Source organism: Sarcophilus harrisii, chromosome 2 (assembly GCF_902635505.1).
Source record: "Sarcophilus harrisii chromosome 2, mSarHar1.11, whole genome shotgun sequence".
Lineage (NCBI taxonomy): Eukaryota > Metazoa > Chordata > Mammalia > Dasyuromorphia > Dasyuridae > Sarcophilus > Sarcophilus harrisii.
In genome coordinates, this window is record NC_045427.1 from 216,414,328 (window position 1) to 216,431,024 (window position 16,697).

General features: G+C 39.1%; 1 protein-coding gene across 2 annotated transcripts in view; it reads left to right on the forward strand.

The window, feature by feature from the left end:
• The window catches only part of DNMT3A (DNA methyltransferase 3 alpha), a 152,406-nt gene that overhangs the window by 38,863 nt on the left and 96,846 nt on the right, over window positions 1-16,697 (forward strand). For both annotated transcript variants that reach the window (XM_031951439.1, XM_031951438.1), the window contains one exon: window positions 8,136-8,240. In XM_031951439.1, coding sequence (XP_031807299.1) covers window positions 8,136-8,240 — 105 coding nt within the window. The remainder of the gene's footprint in view (window positions 1-8,135; window positions 8,241-16,697) is intronic.

Below are 16,697 nucleotides of genomic sequence, written 5' to 3' on the forward strand. Positions count from 1 at the left end.
GGTTTGCCATTTCCTTCTCTAGCTCATTTGACAGATGAGAAAACTGAGGCAGACAGGGTTAAATGACTTACCCAGGGTCACACAGATAATAAGTGTCTGAGGCCAGATTTGGACTCAGGAAGATTTTTCCTGACTCCAGGCTCACTGTGCCACCTAACTGCCCCCACTGCATAGAGGATAATAAAACTGATTAGAATAGAGCTCAAAAGTTGCAATTGAGCAATGAGCAAAACAGACCTATTGAAACCTGAAAAGACACCCAAAAAATTAGTTGTGGAGAGAAAGTGATAGATCACTTTGCAGCACATATACATTAGGATTCTTTTAAATAGCAACTCCCTTAATGTACATATTCACAAGAAGAAGATGCACACATAGCTTTTCAGGAACACATCTGTTGCAAAAACATCAAGTATATTTGTGTCTATACCCTGAGAATTTCCTAAATGTTAGATTTCAGGTTCTATAAAAGTAGCTACTAATTAGTAATCTGTTGATTGATTATTCGAGTTTAAAATTTTATATAACAGGTTTACTTAGAATGAGGCTTAGTTATATATTCACATGTGTTTACATCTATTTATGTGTGTATACTGAGTCAGAAGAGTTTGGAAAAGTGAAGAGAAAGAAAAACAGGAGAGAGAGGGATGGAGATCACTTTCCTTTAGGGCTATCTTCCTCCAGGGTTCACTAGAGTAAAAGAGAGGGGCAGCTACATGGAGCAGTGGCTATGGCACTAGCACTGGAGTTAGGAGAATCTGAGCTCAAATTCATCCTCAGACACTTAAACACTTATTAGCTAAGCTAATAATTTTGCACAGAGAGAGGGAGAGAGAAGGGAAGAAAAGAAGGTGGGGAGGTGGAGAGAGGAAGGTAAAGAGAGAGGGGTAAAGATGGGGAGGGAGGGGGAGAGAAAAGAAAGGAGGAAGAGGAGGGGGAGAACATAAGGGAAGAAGAGGGAGAGATAAGGAGAGGGGGAGAGAGGGAGGGGGAACGAGGAGAGAGCTAGTGAGAAAATTAGAATGAAAGAGCTGATAGAAGGTATAAACCTAACCTAGAATGTGAAAACTACATAAAACAAAGGGTCAGTTGGTCTGACACAGTGGGTACTGAATTTGGAGCCAGAGGAATTGGGTTTAAATCACATACTACCCATGTGATAGAGGGTGAGTCAATTTCCTTCAATAGGACTCAGTTTCCTAATCTGTGAAATGGGAAGATAGGGGGCAGTGTGGAATTAGATAGCCCACAATGTCCTTTCCAGATCTTAAAGACAGAATCCTGAAAAGGATAAGAAAGGAGTTTAATCTCACCTGAGGCTCCCTCCAGACCTGGCTACCTTGTCTGTTTTCTGCATGCCCCCACGGATGGAACTCTTTACTCTCTCAAATAGAGTAGGGGAAGGGGAAAATGAGCAATAGGATGACAAAATCTCTGACTGACGGGTCAGGCATCAAGACTGTGCCTGTACCCCCAGTAATCAGTGCTCCGAGGCCACCATCTGGACTTAGCAGTGGCTCTGGGGGAGTCAGGAGGCACTGTTGCTATGAATAAAGCATCCCCAGCTTGGCCCCATTAGCAAGCTGTAGCTGGGGTCTCTCGCAGTCTTCTCTTGCTTTAAGCTCCCAGCAACGCAGCAGACACTGGGAGGTAAGAACTGGAAAGGAGAGTGAATTGAGTCATGTTTGAAGGTGTCCAGAAAGGGCTGGGGGGAGGGAAGCAGCTGGGGTGCCTGCCAAGAAGGTGGAGTCCAGAATTGCCTTGGGCCCAGCACATGTTGAGCTGAGCTGAGCCCAGAAGAGAGTAGGAGTGGGAGAGACCTGGGAGGGGGGCATTCCACTGGGACTGGGAGAGGGAAGAAATGCTGACTGAGCAAGCCCTGGACTGCCCTGACTCCCCCAGCATCTGGGGCTGGGAACACCTGGAGTCCTTCTAACTAGTTCTTTGACTTGAAAGTCATTTATTTACCCTTTTTCTGAGCTTCATTTTCTTTGTAAAACAAACTAGATGATCTCTAAGGTCCCCAAATTACTTTGCACTTATTTCGTATTTATTCAGTACATATTTTCATAAATATAAGTTGTTTCGCTCTGAAAAAAATAAGCTAGTTGAGGACAGGAATTGCTTCTTTTTATTCTTTGCTTCTCCAGTGCCTGGCACATAGTAGATGCTTAATAAATACTTGGTGATTGATGGGCTTTTTAATTCTAGTCTACCTCTGCAAAGACCTCTGGGGGAGGGGGGCGGAATAGGACAATTGGTACCTCACCTCCCAAAAGCAGAATAGCTAGCATTTATCTGGTTTGCAAAAATGGTTTACATATGTTATCTCCTTTGGTTCTCACAACAAGCCTAGGTGTTATTATCCCTATTTTATAACTAAGGAAACTGAGGCAGAGGTTAACTTGTCCAGTTAGTGTCTTAGGCAAGATTTAAACTTGGGCTTTCCTGACTCCAAGTCCAGCTTTAACAGGAAGAGTATTATCTTTAGGCTTCCAGAAAGTGATGAAGTACTCTGAAGTAAGGTAGAAAAATGCCAGGCAATGGAGAGAGTGGAGATAGGATGTTGAGCATTATGTGAGAAAGGATCCAGGGAGTGACTAGCCTGGCGAATTCCAGTCCCTAATTAATCGATCTACCCCCTTGCTCTTAGCAAGAAAGACAAGAAGGAAAACTGTACTTTTCTTTAAAATTATTTTTATTTTCTCTAGTTACATGTAAAAGCGTTTTTACATGTTCATTCATTTTTTTTTTTTACATATGTCCATATAGATCATGTTGGGAGAGAAAAATCAGAATAAAAGGGAAAAATCATGAGGATAAAAAAAAGTGAAAATAGTATGTGTTGATCTACATTCAGTTTCCATACTTCTTTCTGGATGTGGGTGGTATTTTCCATCCAAAGTTTATTGAGATTGCTTTGGATCATTGAACCATTGAGAACAACCAAGTCAATCATAGTTGATCATCACACAATCCTGCTGTTGCTGTATATAATCTTTTCATGGTTCTGCTTGCTTCACTCAATATGAGTTCATGTAAATCTTTCTAAAATTAGCCTGTTCATCATTTTTATAGAACAATAATATTCTATTATTTTCATATACCATAACTTATTCAGCCATTCCAATTGTTGGGCATTTATTCATTTTTTAATTCCTTGCTACCACAAAAACAGCTACTACAAACGTTTTTGCCCATGTGGGTCCTTTTCCCTCTTTTATGATTTCTTTGGGATTCTGACCCAGGCGTGGCCCTGTTGAATCAAAAGATATGCACAGAAAAATTGTGATCTTTTAGTTAACCACTCACCAACTCCTCTGTCTTAGTGAATTCACAGTGAATCAGGCAATAAACAAAGATATTTTCAAGTCTCTACTACATGCAAGGGACTTCTAGGCACTGGAGACTTTTTTTTTCTGGTCTTGTGAATTGAATAGTGTAAGGAATTCTTTGGGGAGGAAAATCTTCACCAATGCAAACTGACATCTATTCTATAACTTAATGTCTGAGAGGAAGCAAAAAAGAAAAAAAAAGAAAAAGGAAAGAAAAGAAAGAAAGGTATAATTGCCTGCTATGTTCCAGACACTATGCTAAGGGATTTAAAATATTATCTCATTTGATCCACAGAACAACCCTGAGCAGTGAATACTATTGTTATTTCCATTTTATAGTTAAGGCTCAGTGACTTACCTAGGGTCACACAGCTGGTAACTGTTTCCTGATGGATTTGAATTCAGGTCTTCCTGATTTTGGACCTACTGCTATATCCATCTGTGTTGCCTGAGGCTGAGAGAGGCCCTCGGTTCAACCCTTCTCTGAGCCAGCTTGCTCAACTGTGCTCCTTGACAATAACCTGAAGTAATAGTTCCTAATCCACATTTTCAAGTGTCTATTATTAGTCAAAAGGGGAACAGGGTAGGAGACTCTAAGGCTGAATGAGGCTAAGCTGGTGGGGTGTCAGTAGCATAATTTTTATCTGTGAAGGACCAGATGTGTATATGTCTCTGACTTCCTGAGTGCCTGCATATCTCGTGCAAGTATATATTTCTTGAGATGGAGTATATGTATATGTGTGGTTATTGAACTATGGCTCTGTCTGTAGGGATCTACATTCAGTTGATCTGTATCTAAACCAGTACCAAAGAGAGAAAAGGGACTTAATTGGATTTGGAGCTGGAAAACTTGAAATCCCAGTTCTGCCACTTACTACTTTTGTGACCCTAAACTCCTTGGGCCTCAGTTTCCAAATATGTAAAATTAGAGAGTTAGATGAGATGATATTTGATATCTCTTTCAATTTTGAATTTATGGTCCTCAGTTACAACCAGGATATTGGAACTAAGTTTCAAAAAAAAAAAAAAGCACTATATAAATGTCAGATCTCACCATCATTATCAGCAGCATCTATGTACTGTGTGTATTTTATCTATTCTTAAATGCCAGCCTGTATTTTTTGTGTGTATGTTTGTAATACAACATTATTATAACATAGCTTATCAGTACATAGAATTGGAGGCAGTTCAGGTCAAATCATGCCTTTGGGAACATAACAGCTGCATGTGGACACAGTCTGGTGTAAAGGGATTAACTATAGGACAGGTGTTTGCCCTGTTCCCTGAACACAGTATGATAAATGGGTTACTTTCTGGGCCTGTAGGTAGGTGTGCTGATGTACTGAATCTGTCATTGGTAAGTGTATATCTCTGGTCATGTAGTCCATACATCAGTTCAGGTCTAAAAGACCCCACAAAAACAAAGCAACCTGGAATTTTTATCTGAATGGCTGCACAGTTTCCATTTATACTGAGATCATAGATTTAGAGTTGTAAGGAACTTTGAAGATCATCTGGTCCTACCCCCTCATTTTACATAGGAGGAATCAGAGGTCCAAAGAGATTAAGTACGAGGCACAAGGTCCCATGGGTAATAAGTGATAAAAGTAGGATTTGAACCCAAATCCTGGTTTTTTGATCCAAATCTAGTCCCCCTTGTATTTGGTTTCCTGAAAACTCAGCTCCTACGCATCTACATGGTGTGGAGTTGGTGTGCATGGGGATGTGAGGATGAGTGGAAATAATTATATCTTGCTGGAGAAGAGTATGTCTATAGATATACATGTCTGCATACTCTTTTATTGGTTTGTTATTAAGATCTGTAGAACCAGGGTGGGTGTTGGATGTAATTTGATTTATGTAATCTGTGTGTGTGTGTGTGTGTGTGTGTGTGTGTGTGAGAGAGAGAGAGAGAGAGAGAGAGAGAGAGAGAGAGAGAGAGATGAGAGACAGAGACAGAAAGAGAGACAGACAGAAACAGAGAGACAAAGAGAAAGAGAGACAGAGAGAGAGAGAGAGAGAGAGAGAGATCCTTTCCAAGGATTTTTTCCCCTTCTGTATCATTTGTATCTCTAGTAAATCTCACCTTGGTTTTGCAGAACCATTTTCCCAACTAGTCCATGTTCCTTAGGCCTTTCCTCTCAACTTCCAGAATATCAAGAACTTGGTGAGGAAACTCTCTCTGCTGATATGGCTACAGATGGGTGCCTGCTATGCAATTTAGAGTCTTAGAGCAGGCTATGGAGAAGCCTATGGAGAAGGTTAACACGAACCCAGATTTTCCTGACTGCCTGGCTGGTTCTCTATCCATCATGACACAATGTCACATAACCCCATTTTACAGATGAGCAGATTGAGGTCTGGGAAGTTAAGTGACTTGCTCTGGATCACTTAGCTAGCAAGCATCAGAAGTGGGAAAGGTTTTACTATGATGCCTAGCTGCCTCCCACTTCCTTAGACCTTGTTTTTTATTCTCATACTCTCAGACTACATAACATTTCAGCTTCTCTCTATCTTTTAGGACAATCCTATCCTGTTATGGAAAAAAAGCAAAAATCATTTGACACTCTTTTCACAGCTTAACTCTTTGAATAAATACCCTGTATCTACAGTCTCAATTTTCTTGTATTTTTATTTATCTTTCCCCCATCTCCTGCCTTACTTTTCTGGGGGGAAGTTAGTGACTTGTTCAGGGTCACACAACTTGTAAGTATCTGAGGCCAGGTTTGAACTCAGGTCCTCCTGCCTCTAGAACCAGTGCTCTATCCATTGTGCCACCTAGCTGCACCATCTCCCTTCTTTTAATGTGGGTGTTGCTCTCACCACTCAATCCAGATTTCTCTCTAAGATCATTTGGCCAACCCCAAGAGTACTTAACAACTTTACTGATTTAGTGAGAATCTAGTTCAACCCTTTCAGGAAACTAAAGTCCAAAGATGTTAAATGTTATGCACAGATGATTAAATGCCATATCTGCCTTTTGAACTGGGGACCTCTGGGTCCAGATTGAGGTCTTTCACTTCATATCACTAAGTATATATTTAAAAAAAATAAATTTGATTGATTTGTTTTTAAATTGCCCAAATTTTCTCTGTATTCCCTCCATTCCCACCCACCCCCCACATACTCCAAGCCATACCATATAACAAGATTTTTTTTTTAAGCTTCCACTATATGCTTACTATGTTTACAACCGATATGCTAAGTACCAGGAATAGATACAAAAACAAAAAGTGCCTGCTTTTCAGAAGCTTAAATTTCTGTCTTCTTCCTGTTATGGATACCACTAACCCTTTAGTCACTCAGGCTGGAAATCCAGTAATCATCCTTGGCTCCTCACTATCTCTCACCTCCCATACCCATTCCTTTGCCCAAATCTGTCAGTTTTACTCCAGAACATCTCTTGCATATTCTCCTCTTTTCTCTGCTCAGTTCCTGACACCTGATTACTGTATTAACCTGCTGGTTGCTCTGTCTGCCACAATCTTTCCCCAGTCAATCTTCCACACAGTTGTCCAAGTGATCTTCCTAAATTGCAGGTGTGATGATGTCATCCTCCCCCCCCACACACACACACACTTTATAAATTTCAGTGGCTCCCTATCATCTCTAGGATCAAATGTAAAATCCTATCTTTGGTGTTCAAAGCTTTTCTAAGTTGCACATGTTTAACCTCTATTGGATTGCTTGGGGTCTAAAAGTGAGGGAGAAAAACTTGGAACACAAGGGTTTGCAAAGGTGAATGACAAAAAAACTATCTTTGCATGTATTTGAAAAAAAGCCATTATTAAAAAAAAACCTGTTTCATAACCCTGTTTCCCCCCTCCCCATCTCTCCGATTTCCTTGCACCCTCCTTCCCCTCATATTCTGCATTTAATGACATCAATCTCCTACAAGATCTGTCTCCCTATCTTCCCCTCATGCCTGGAACTCTCTCACTCTTTATCTCTGTCTTCAAATCCCAGCTAACATCCCATCTTCCATAGGAAGCTTTTCCCAAGTCTCTTTAATTCCAGTGCTTTCAACTATGGATTATCTACAATTCATCCTGAACATAGCTTTTAATACAATATCTTTTTCATTTCACTGTAAGCTCCTTGAGGGCAGGGTTTACCCTGTAGATGCTTACCAATTGTTTGTTGACTGGTTGACATTCTAAAAGGAGAAACATATTCCCATAAAAAAATGTATACAAAATAAATCCAGAGTAATTAAGGGGGAGAAAGCCAGAGCATCTGGGGACATTAAGAAAGGCTTCACGTAGAAGATAGAATATGAGCTGAGTTAAAAATAAATAAATAAATAAACAAACAAGAGATTCTAAAGAGTGACAATTTGGAGCAAGGGCATTCCAGTTTTGGAGGTCAGCCTGCAATGGTAGAAAGATGAGAGAATATTGTGGGAAGAACAGCAGGTAAGCTAGCTTTGCTGAAAAGTAGAGGACATGAAGAGGAATGATAAGTAAGGTGGGTTGGAGCCAGGTGGAAGCCTTGTGGAAGGATTTAAATGTCAGAGAAGTGTGTATTTTATCCAGAGGAAAGAGGCAACCCCTGGAGTTTTTTGACCCAGAAGGCCTTTCTTTGTTTCCTTGATCTCCATTGTTATCACTAGTGATGAGCCAAGGCTAGTCTTTGGTGACTGGATGAGTCAAAAGTGCTTTGTGGGGTGGTTTGTGGCCAACCAGTGTTAAGTGAGCCTGGTAATTAGGAGAAAGATTTCCCAAGTCATCTTCTCAGTCTTTGGGCTTCTCTTGTTTTCCTCCCACACCCTAGCTGAGCAGCTTATGTCTGTGCCCACAGGAGGAAGAAGAGCTGGAGGAACCGAAGAGCAAGGAGGAGCGACAAGATTCCAGCACTCCCATGAGGAAGGTGGGACGGCCTGGCCGGAAGCGGAAGCACCCACTGGTGAGTGCCCTTGGACTCTGTCCAGCTCGTGAGCCAGGGAAAACCCTAAGATGAAAACAGATGTGCTGGGAATTCTGGGGAGAAAAGAGAGTTAAAACAGCTCAAGGGTTCCCTGTCCCACATCATCCTGACATTTGTGTTCTGGAGTGGAAACTGATCAAAAGAGGTTCAAGAAGAGAGAATTGGTACAAAACAATGTTTTGGAAGAGTTGACAGACTGGGTGTAAAGGCATTGGATATATACAATGAAAAAGTTTGGGGTTAAGTAGGGAAGTCATGTTCTTCTGTACTCTAGGCAGCTCAACCTCCCAGGCCTGGAATGTTCTTCTTACCTATAGTGCTTTATAAAATGCATCCTATCCCCTCAAGCATCACTTCATCCAGGAGGCCTTTTCCTATGTCCTCTCCTTTCATTCAAGTCATTCATGCTTTCTTTGTCTTCAAACTACCCTCTATAGAAGCATTTTTCTAATCCCTCCAACTGCTAATGCCCTCTTTCCCAAACCATCTTTAATGTAATGACTTTATATTTATTTTCTTTCTATGTATTCTGTGTATACATATCTGTTTTGTTGCCTCCCTTAGAGTAGAAATTGTTTCATTTGCATATTTGTGTTCACAACCTAGCACACAATATATGTTTAAATAAATGCTTGGGGATTGATTGATTGATGATGTGCTTAGAACCTTAGAACTAATCTTTGAGCTTCACAAAAATTCTTTAACTAGGTCATGTAGGTATTAGTCCAATTTTATAAAGGAGGAAGCCAAAGCTTTTGAAAACTAAATGAGGTCGTTTAGCTCAAGATAATATTGTTAGTGAGACCAAGATGGACTAAGATTTGAACACAGGACTTCTGATCCTTATCTTTCTGGTTTTTCTATCCTGTCACCCACTCAATCAAAACAAGCATTTTCAAGGGTCTACTATGTGCCAGATATTAAGGATAAAAAACAAAAAAAGGAAACAATCATTATGTTGTATAACAGTCATTAAGTCACCATCCTTTTTGAACCACTGTTTACTGAATTTTTAAATGTTTGGGTTGATTCTTGACTTCATCTTTTTAAGTCATTTCTATTTTCTCTTTTTGGTTGCTAAGATGTAATCCAAATGTAATTGGTTCCACTGTCATGGATGATAAGACTAGATCACTGAAGACATATTGGGAAATAAATTTTGCATTTGTTTATTTTCCTTTCAGTTGAATTTATAATTTTTTGGATGACCTAGGGAAAAAATAAAAACAAAATGAGAGGAATGGATTAGGTGGTATTGAAAGGTTCTTTCCAGCTCCAAGTATAAAATCCTATGATCCTACAGGAAGAGAATATTTCAACCTTTGGAAGGTATACCTTGTCCTTTGAGTAGGAATTTTCCCTTTTTCTTTTTTGAACAGATGTAGAGCAGGAAGTACCGGCCACTTTCAGAGGTACTGGATAGTTTATAGATAGCTAAAATGGGACCAATGTTAGCTTTTTCTTGGGTCAGATGAAACAGCAGTATGGCCATTGTCTGAAATCAGACTGACCTAGGAGTCAAAAAACCTGTATCCACATTCTGGCTCTGTTTTCTAGACCTTGAACAAGTGACAATCTCAGTTTCTTGTAAAAATGAGAGAAATTTCCCTTAGAATAAAAGCTCCTTGAGGAAAGGTTTTTGCCTTTCTTTGTGATCCCAGCACTTAACCTTGAGAGTTTATTTACCTTAACCTTAACCTTGAGAGAGTATTTATTTAGCTTTTGAATTTGTTTGGTTTTTTTGACTAGGTGAAAGAGGAGATTCTGTACCTCAATTGCTACCTAGCCTGAATCACTGAAGGAGTGTTGCCTCAGTCAAACTGAAACCTGTTGAAGACCTTAGCTTAAAAAGGCCAAGGTCTCCCATTTCATCCAGGGCCATTTCTAGTCATCCTAATGTGTATCTGGCCACTAGACCTAGATGGCTCTGGAGGGGAAGGTGAGGCAGGTGACCTTGCACAGCCCTCCCTCATTTAAATCCAGTTCACTTGCATGTCATGGCATCATCTCCCCGATGAGGTCCTCTTCAAGAAGGGACAAACAACAAAAGCAAATAACAAGCATTTAATAAATGCTTCTTGGCTGACTGCCTGAAGGGATTGAGCTACATTAATTCTAAGGCTCTTTCCAGTTCTGACATTCTATGAAATAAAGAGGACTCTGTCTAGGAGCTTTGTATCTATGGATGTTATGGATACTGATTTCTGGATTTAGAGCTGGAAAGTACCTTTCTTCCCAATAGATTAGCTATCTGGTCCAATGCCTCTTTTTACAAAAACCAAGCCCACAGAGAAGTGACTTGAGCAAGATCACTCAGGTAATCTCTAGTAAAGCAAAGATACTAGCCCAAGTCTTCTGACTTCAAATGCAACACTCCTGCTACTGTACCATGCCTTAGCCTCAGGACAGAGGATGATCCAAAAGTCCCAGCAATGGTAGGCAGTTTTCCAGGAGCATAGTCAGGAGGTATCCCACTTTTCCAAGGATAACCTGCCTGGATCACGGCCTCTACATGCTTGCCCATCTCATGCTGTGTGATTCCTGTCCATATCCTTCTATAACTTTGCTCCAGGGGGGATTCATCCATTATGCTAGAGGCTTTTTTGCTTTCTCTTGGCTAGCTTGTGATTTACCTCATTGGAGGCAACATCCAAATGGATGAGATCACAGATGTATTTTAGAATTTTTTTTAATCTTCCTAGGCTTGCATATAAAGTCAGAAGGCTAGGTTTCTAAGCCATTATAAATACATGTGTGAGTATACATATGTGTGCACAGATACATCCACAGAGTGGAAAATTTGGGAATTATCCAGTGACCTTAAAGTTAGGGGAGAGGAGGCACGAATGACTTCTGGTGTCTAGGCTGAAATGCAAAAAGAAAAGGCAAAAGGAGCTTTAGGTTACCAATGAGAGAGATTGGGATTCAGAGGAAGCTCAGTGCTGAATGTTCTGGTGTGATGACATTCTCATAGATTAAAATAGGAGGGGAAAGGGAAAGTGACTTCCTTAAGTACTTAGTAGGAGCCTAGCACATGTGGGGATAATGTTAATGTGCTCTTATTATGTAAAAAATTATAATAATAAAGTAGAAGAAACCATCAGAAAGAGCACTATAAATTACCTGCCGGGATAAAATGTCTGCAGGGTTCTGGCCTTAGAAGCCTGAGCTGCTTTTTTAAATTCTCCTTTCATGCCCTGACTATGCCTGTGTCAGCAGCAGTGATGCTACAGCATCTGACTTTGCTGGAGGGAACTGGAGGGATGAGGGGGAGATCAGCAGGGGAGGGAGGATGTCTCAGCTAAGACTTGAACAGGGAAGCCATCATCTGGCCTATGAAGCTGAGAAAATGCAGGGCCAGTAACTAAGGAAATGAAGGTTTCTTGTTTTTTGGGGTTTTTTTTTAGTTTTATTGATATCTTTAGTTTTTTCTGTAATTTCTGGAAATGTGCTCCTCTCCCCCACCATCCCCACTCAGTCTCTCCCCTCCCTTGTAACAAAGAAAAACAATTAACCAAAAACACTTGATACAATGATCTTCTAACAATGTATCACATCCTGACCTGATAGTTCCCTGTCTCTGCTCTGGAGAGGGAGATATATGTATCATTAATGATACATTAATGAACCTTTGCTGATTTTTTAGCTGCTCCAACTCAACTACTTTTTGCTGATCTTTTTTTTTTTTTTTTTTAAATTTATGTAGTCATTTTGTATATAGTTCTCTTGGTTCTTCTTACTCTTCTCTTTATCAATTCATACATATATTCCCACATGACTTTGAATTCTTCATATTTGTTATTTTTGCTGCACAATTATATTCCATAACATTCAAGTATTTAAAAAAATACATTTTTGTTTCATTTGCTCAATGGATAGGCCCCTTGTTTCCATTTCTTCGCTCCCCTCAAAGAACACAAAGATCCAGTATATACCAGGGCAACTATTTATGGAAGGAAGTTGTAAAGTCAAATCCTGAGGTACTAAAAATCCTACCAGATCTTGAAATCAAATAAGACAATGATGTAAATACTATTTCACATTTATTTTGATTATTTAGGATTTTAAGATAAATCACTCATAAGCAGCTTGGGGAATGGGCAATATCAGTGTTGTCTCACACCCACACCCACATACTCCTTTTTACATATGAAGAAATTGGGGTTCAGAGAGTGAAGTGACTTGCCCAGTTCATACTGCTAGTAAATATCAAAGCTGAGATTCAAAGGCAGTCTATGAGAATCAAAGACTTATAATTAGAGGAGACTCTTGAGGCCAACTAGACTAATATTATTTTACAGATGAGGAAACTGAGGTTAACCAAGTGGTTAAGGGGATTTACCCAGGGTCACATAGCCAGAAAGTGGTAGAATTAAGATTTTAACTCAGATAATTCTTTTTCCATGGGACCAGATTCCTTCTTGATTCCAGGTCCAGTGTTCTTTCTACCACGATTACTACTACTACTACTACTGCTGCTGCTCCAGCTATTGCTATTCCTACTACTTCTATCACTACTACCATTTCCACTATCACCAACAATACTACTAACATTTATGTAGCACTTACTATGTTCTACTACACATATTGTCTGGTTCACAAGAGGTTCACAAAATACAGATGAAATCTCAGGAGAGAAATTGCATCAGAACTAATGGTTCTAACTCTGGGGGAAAATGAAGAACTTCTCCAGGAGCTTGGGAGTGTCTCTTGTACGTTTATCCCTAATAGGCAGGAATTTATCACCTTTTAGCAATACAAAGGACCTGGGACTCTTTTAAGAGAGTCGTAGCAAATTGCTAGGCTTACATTCTCAGAACATTGATCCTCTTGAGTGATCCTCCTCCCATCAATTATCAGTGGCTTAGCCATAGTCAGCAATTACCAAGAATTTATAGTTAGGGTTGGATCCATCTGCTGGAGGGAGCTAAGCCTCAACCTTCTTAAGATTTTACCCTGATCCCACCTCTGACTGTAAATACCAAGAAGGTTTAAAAAAAAAAAAAGACCATTATATGCATAGTAGCATTTTTTGCATTTGTGATAGCCAAAAACTGATAACAAAGTAGATATTACTGATTAGGGAAAGGCTAAACTAGATGTGATACATGAATGGGATGGAATATTACTGTACCTTAGGAAACAAAGGCTATAAAGACTTAAGCAAAACATGGTAAGACTTATGTGAATTAGGATCTAAAATAAACTAGCAAAATAAGGGATATATGATGACAGCCCTGAAACAGAAAAATCAAAAGAAAAAAAAAATAAAGAAAATCTCACTCTGAAAATAGACAATCTGAAACTAAAATGACCACGTTTGACCAAAGAAGAAATGAGACAATATATTTCCCTACCTTCTTAAAAAAGGTTGGAGCTCATGGGATTGGAGCATCACATAGAATGAATGTCAGACTCAGTTAATGTGAGTTAGTTTTTTGTTGAACCTTCCTTCCTTTTTCTTTTCTTTTCTTTTTTTTTTTTCAACAGACAAGGTAGGATAGAATAGGGAAGGAGCAGGAAAAGGGATATATTTGGGAAGGAAAGTAATGTTGAGAGACAGAGACAGGGGGCAGGATGGGGGAGAGACAGACAGAGACAGAGAAAGAAACAGAGAAAGAGCACACAGAGAGAGAGAGAGAGAGACAGAGAGACAGATGTTAAAATAATGTTTTTAAAAAGATTATTCAGCCTATCTGCATATTCTGCTTACTTAGTAAGTATATTTCAATGGTGGAAGTGCTGTATCTCTTCTAATAACCACCTAAATCTGATTTGAATATCACGCTGTAATCACCAGAGCCTCAAGGAATCGATTAGTGACAATTCCCACACACCCTTGCTATTCCCCAGTGTATGAGTTGCTTAGTATTAGAGGGAAGCTCTTTCCCAACATAAAGACCCAAAACTAAAAAGATTGTTCACTCTAGACTAGTGTTAGACTTGAGTCTTCTCCCTCTAGCAGTTTCTCTTGAATTAAATTCACTTACTAATAGTAAAGCAAGAGAGATGGAGGCTACAGAGCAATTTTAGTCTCTCTTCAAAATTTGGGGAGGGTTGAAGTGGCTCCTTGTTACAGGCAGAGAGATAACAGGGTTGGTATTATAGAAATGGAAGAAAAAAGTTTATGGAGAATGGAACTTGGATATAGATTATCAAATTAATTCAACTCAACGGATTTCAATTAAGTTCTGTGCTAGACACAATTAGGCACTAGGGAAGCCAAGAAAGAACAAAAGACAGGCACTAATTGATGCTTTGGTGGATAGGGAAAGTGAACTTGGATTCAAATCCTACTTTGTGATTCTGGAAAATCGCCTAATATTTTTGAGTAATGATGTCAGTTCTAATGGGAGTGTTGGACTACATCAGGGATTCTTAACCTGAGGTCTAAGTACTTAAAAAAATTTTTTTTTAAATATCTGTTTTTCAAATATAAGTGGTTTCCTTTGTAATCCTATGTATTTTATTCATTTAAAAGCATTTTTGTAAGAAGAGGCACAAAAGCTTCACAAGCCTGCCAAAAGGGACCATAACACAGAATCCTTGTATATGTTGATCTTTTCTGTGATCTAATATCATAAATGTGAAGTGTGTGAATATATGTTAGGAATAAATGGGACCTGATTGGTATGGCATTATCTAGTACAGAACAAGAGAAATAGAAAATTAATGTCAAGCTACCAGTATCTTGGAGATATGTCTATGGAGTTTAGGAAAATAGGGGTGAACATTGCTAGAGACTGGACCTTCTGAAACCTAAGATTGAGGAGAGGTTAGCAGGTTAAGCCCATATCCTTCAGGCAGCCTAGGCTACCTCAAACTAAATCCTACTTGTTAGGGCACAAAACACTTTAGAGGAAGCAGTATGCAGAACATCCTAGTTGATAGAAGGCAGTATGGTACAGTGGCAAGAGCACTGATTCAAAGTGCTGATTCAAAGGTCAGAGGACCTCTGTTCAGATACTATCTCTGATGCTTCTAATCTCTGTGACCTTGAGCAAACCACAGCCTCAGTTTCCTCATCTGTAAAGTGAAGGGGCTAGACTAAATGTCTTCTAAGTCCCTTTGACAGCTTAAATCTATGGTTCTAAGATAAGTATGAGTCCTGTCCAACCCCCAATACAGCCACATAGAGGCCTTCTGCTTCTTCTTTTTGTAATCATGGTCATAGGAATTAATTTACCAGGCAGAATCAGAAGATCAAAATGTACATCATCTAGTGGCTAAATCTGGGGATGGGGGAAGAAAGGGAGCAATGAGAACCTATTATAAATATCTGATGTGAACAAGGAAGGAAAGGCTCAGGACCTGTAGGAAGTGGAGGGAAAAGATTTTGGTTGTTTGATGAGTCAATTATTAAGCATTTATTAATGGGCACTGTGCAAAGTATATGCAAAGACTGAAATAATTTCTGCCCTCAAGGACCCTCCCTTCTGTAGAAGAAACAATAAGTATATAAATAAATGTATGTAACATATATTCATTTTTTAATTTAACAGTGTTTTATTTTTATTTTTCCAATTACATGTAAAGATAGTCCTTAACATTCATTTTTGCAAGATTTTGAGTTCCAAATTTTCTTTTCACTCTTCCTCTCCCACATTCTCTCTCCTCAAGATGGCAAGCAATCCGATATAGATTATACATATACAAACATATATTTTTTTTCATGTTGTGAAAAAAAAATCAGAACAAAAGGGAAACAAAAAGAAAGAAAAAGTAAACAGATTTTTAAAAAGGTAAAAATAGTATGTTTCAATCTATCAGTCTTCATAGTTCTCTGGATGCACATGGTATTTTCTATCCCAAGTCTATTGGAATTATCTTGGATCAATGTATTTCTGAGAAGAGCTAAGTCTATCACAGGTGATCATCATATAATCTTACTGTTACTGTGTACAATGTTCTCCTGGTTCTGCTCACTTCACTCATCACTTGTTCATGTAAGTCTTTCCAGGCTTTTCTGAAATCAGCCTGCTCATCATTTCTTACAGAATGATAATATCCCATTACATTCATACACCATAATTTCTATATTCTGAAATAAATGCAAGGTGGTAATTGGGGAGATACATGTATAGCAGGAGGGAGGGGATCAAAAAAGGTCTCCTGTAGAAGATATCACTTAAGTTGAAGTTTAAAGGAAATTAGAGATTCTAAGGAGCTCAGGTAAATGAGGCAGTGTATCCCAGATTTAAGGAACAGCACAGAACTTAATTGAAATTGGTTGAGTTGAATTAATTTGATAATCTATATCCAAGTTCCATTCTCCATATACTTTTTTCTTCCATCTCCATCATAATGAACAGCCTGGTTGTGCACATTCAGAGATGGAAAAAGGAATGACATCTACAGCAATCATAAAAAATGCATTTGTCTGGATTGTAGAGTACAGAAAGGGAAATTATGTCTAATCAGGGTAGAAAGATGAGT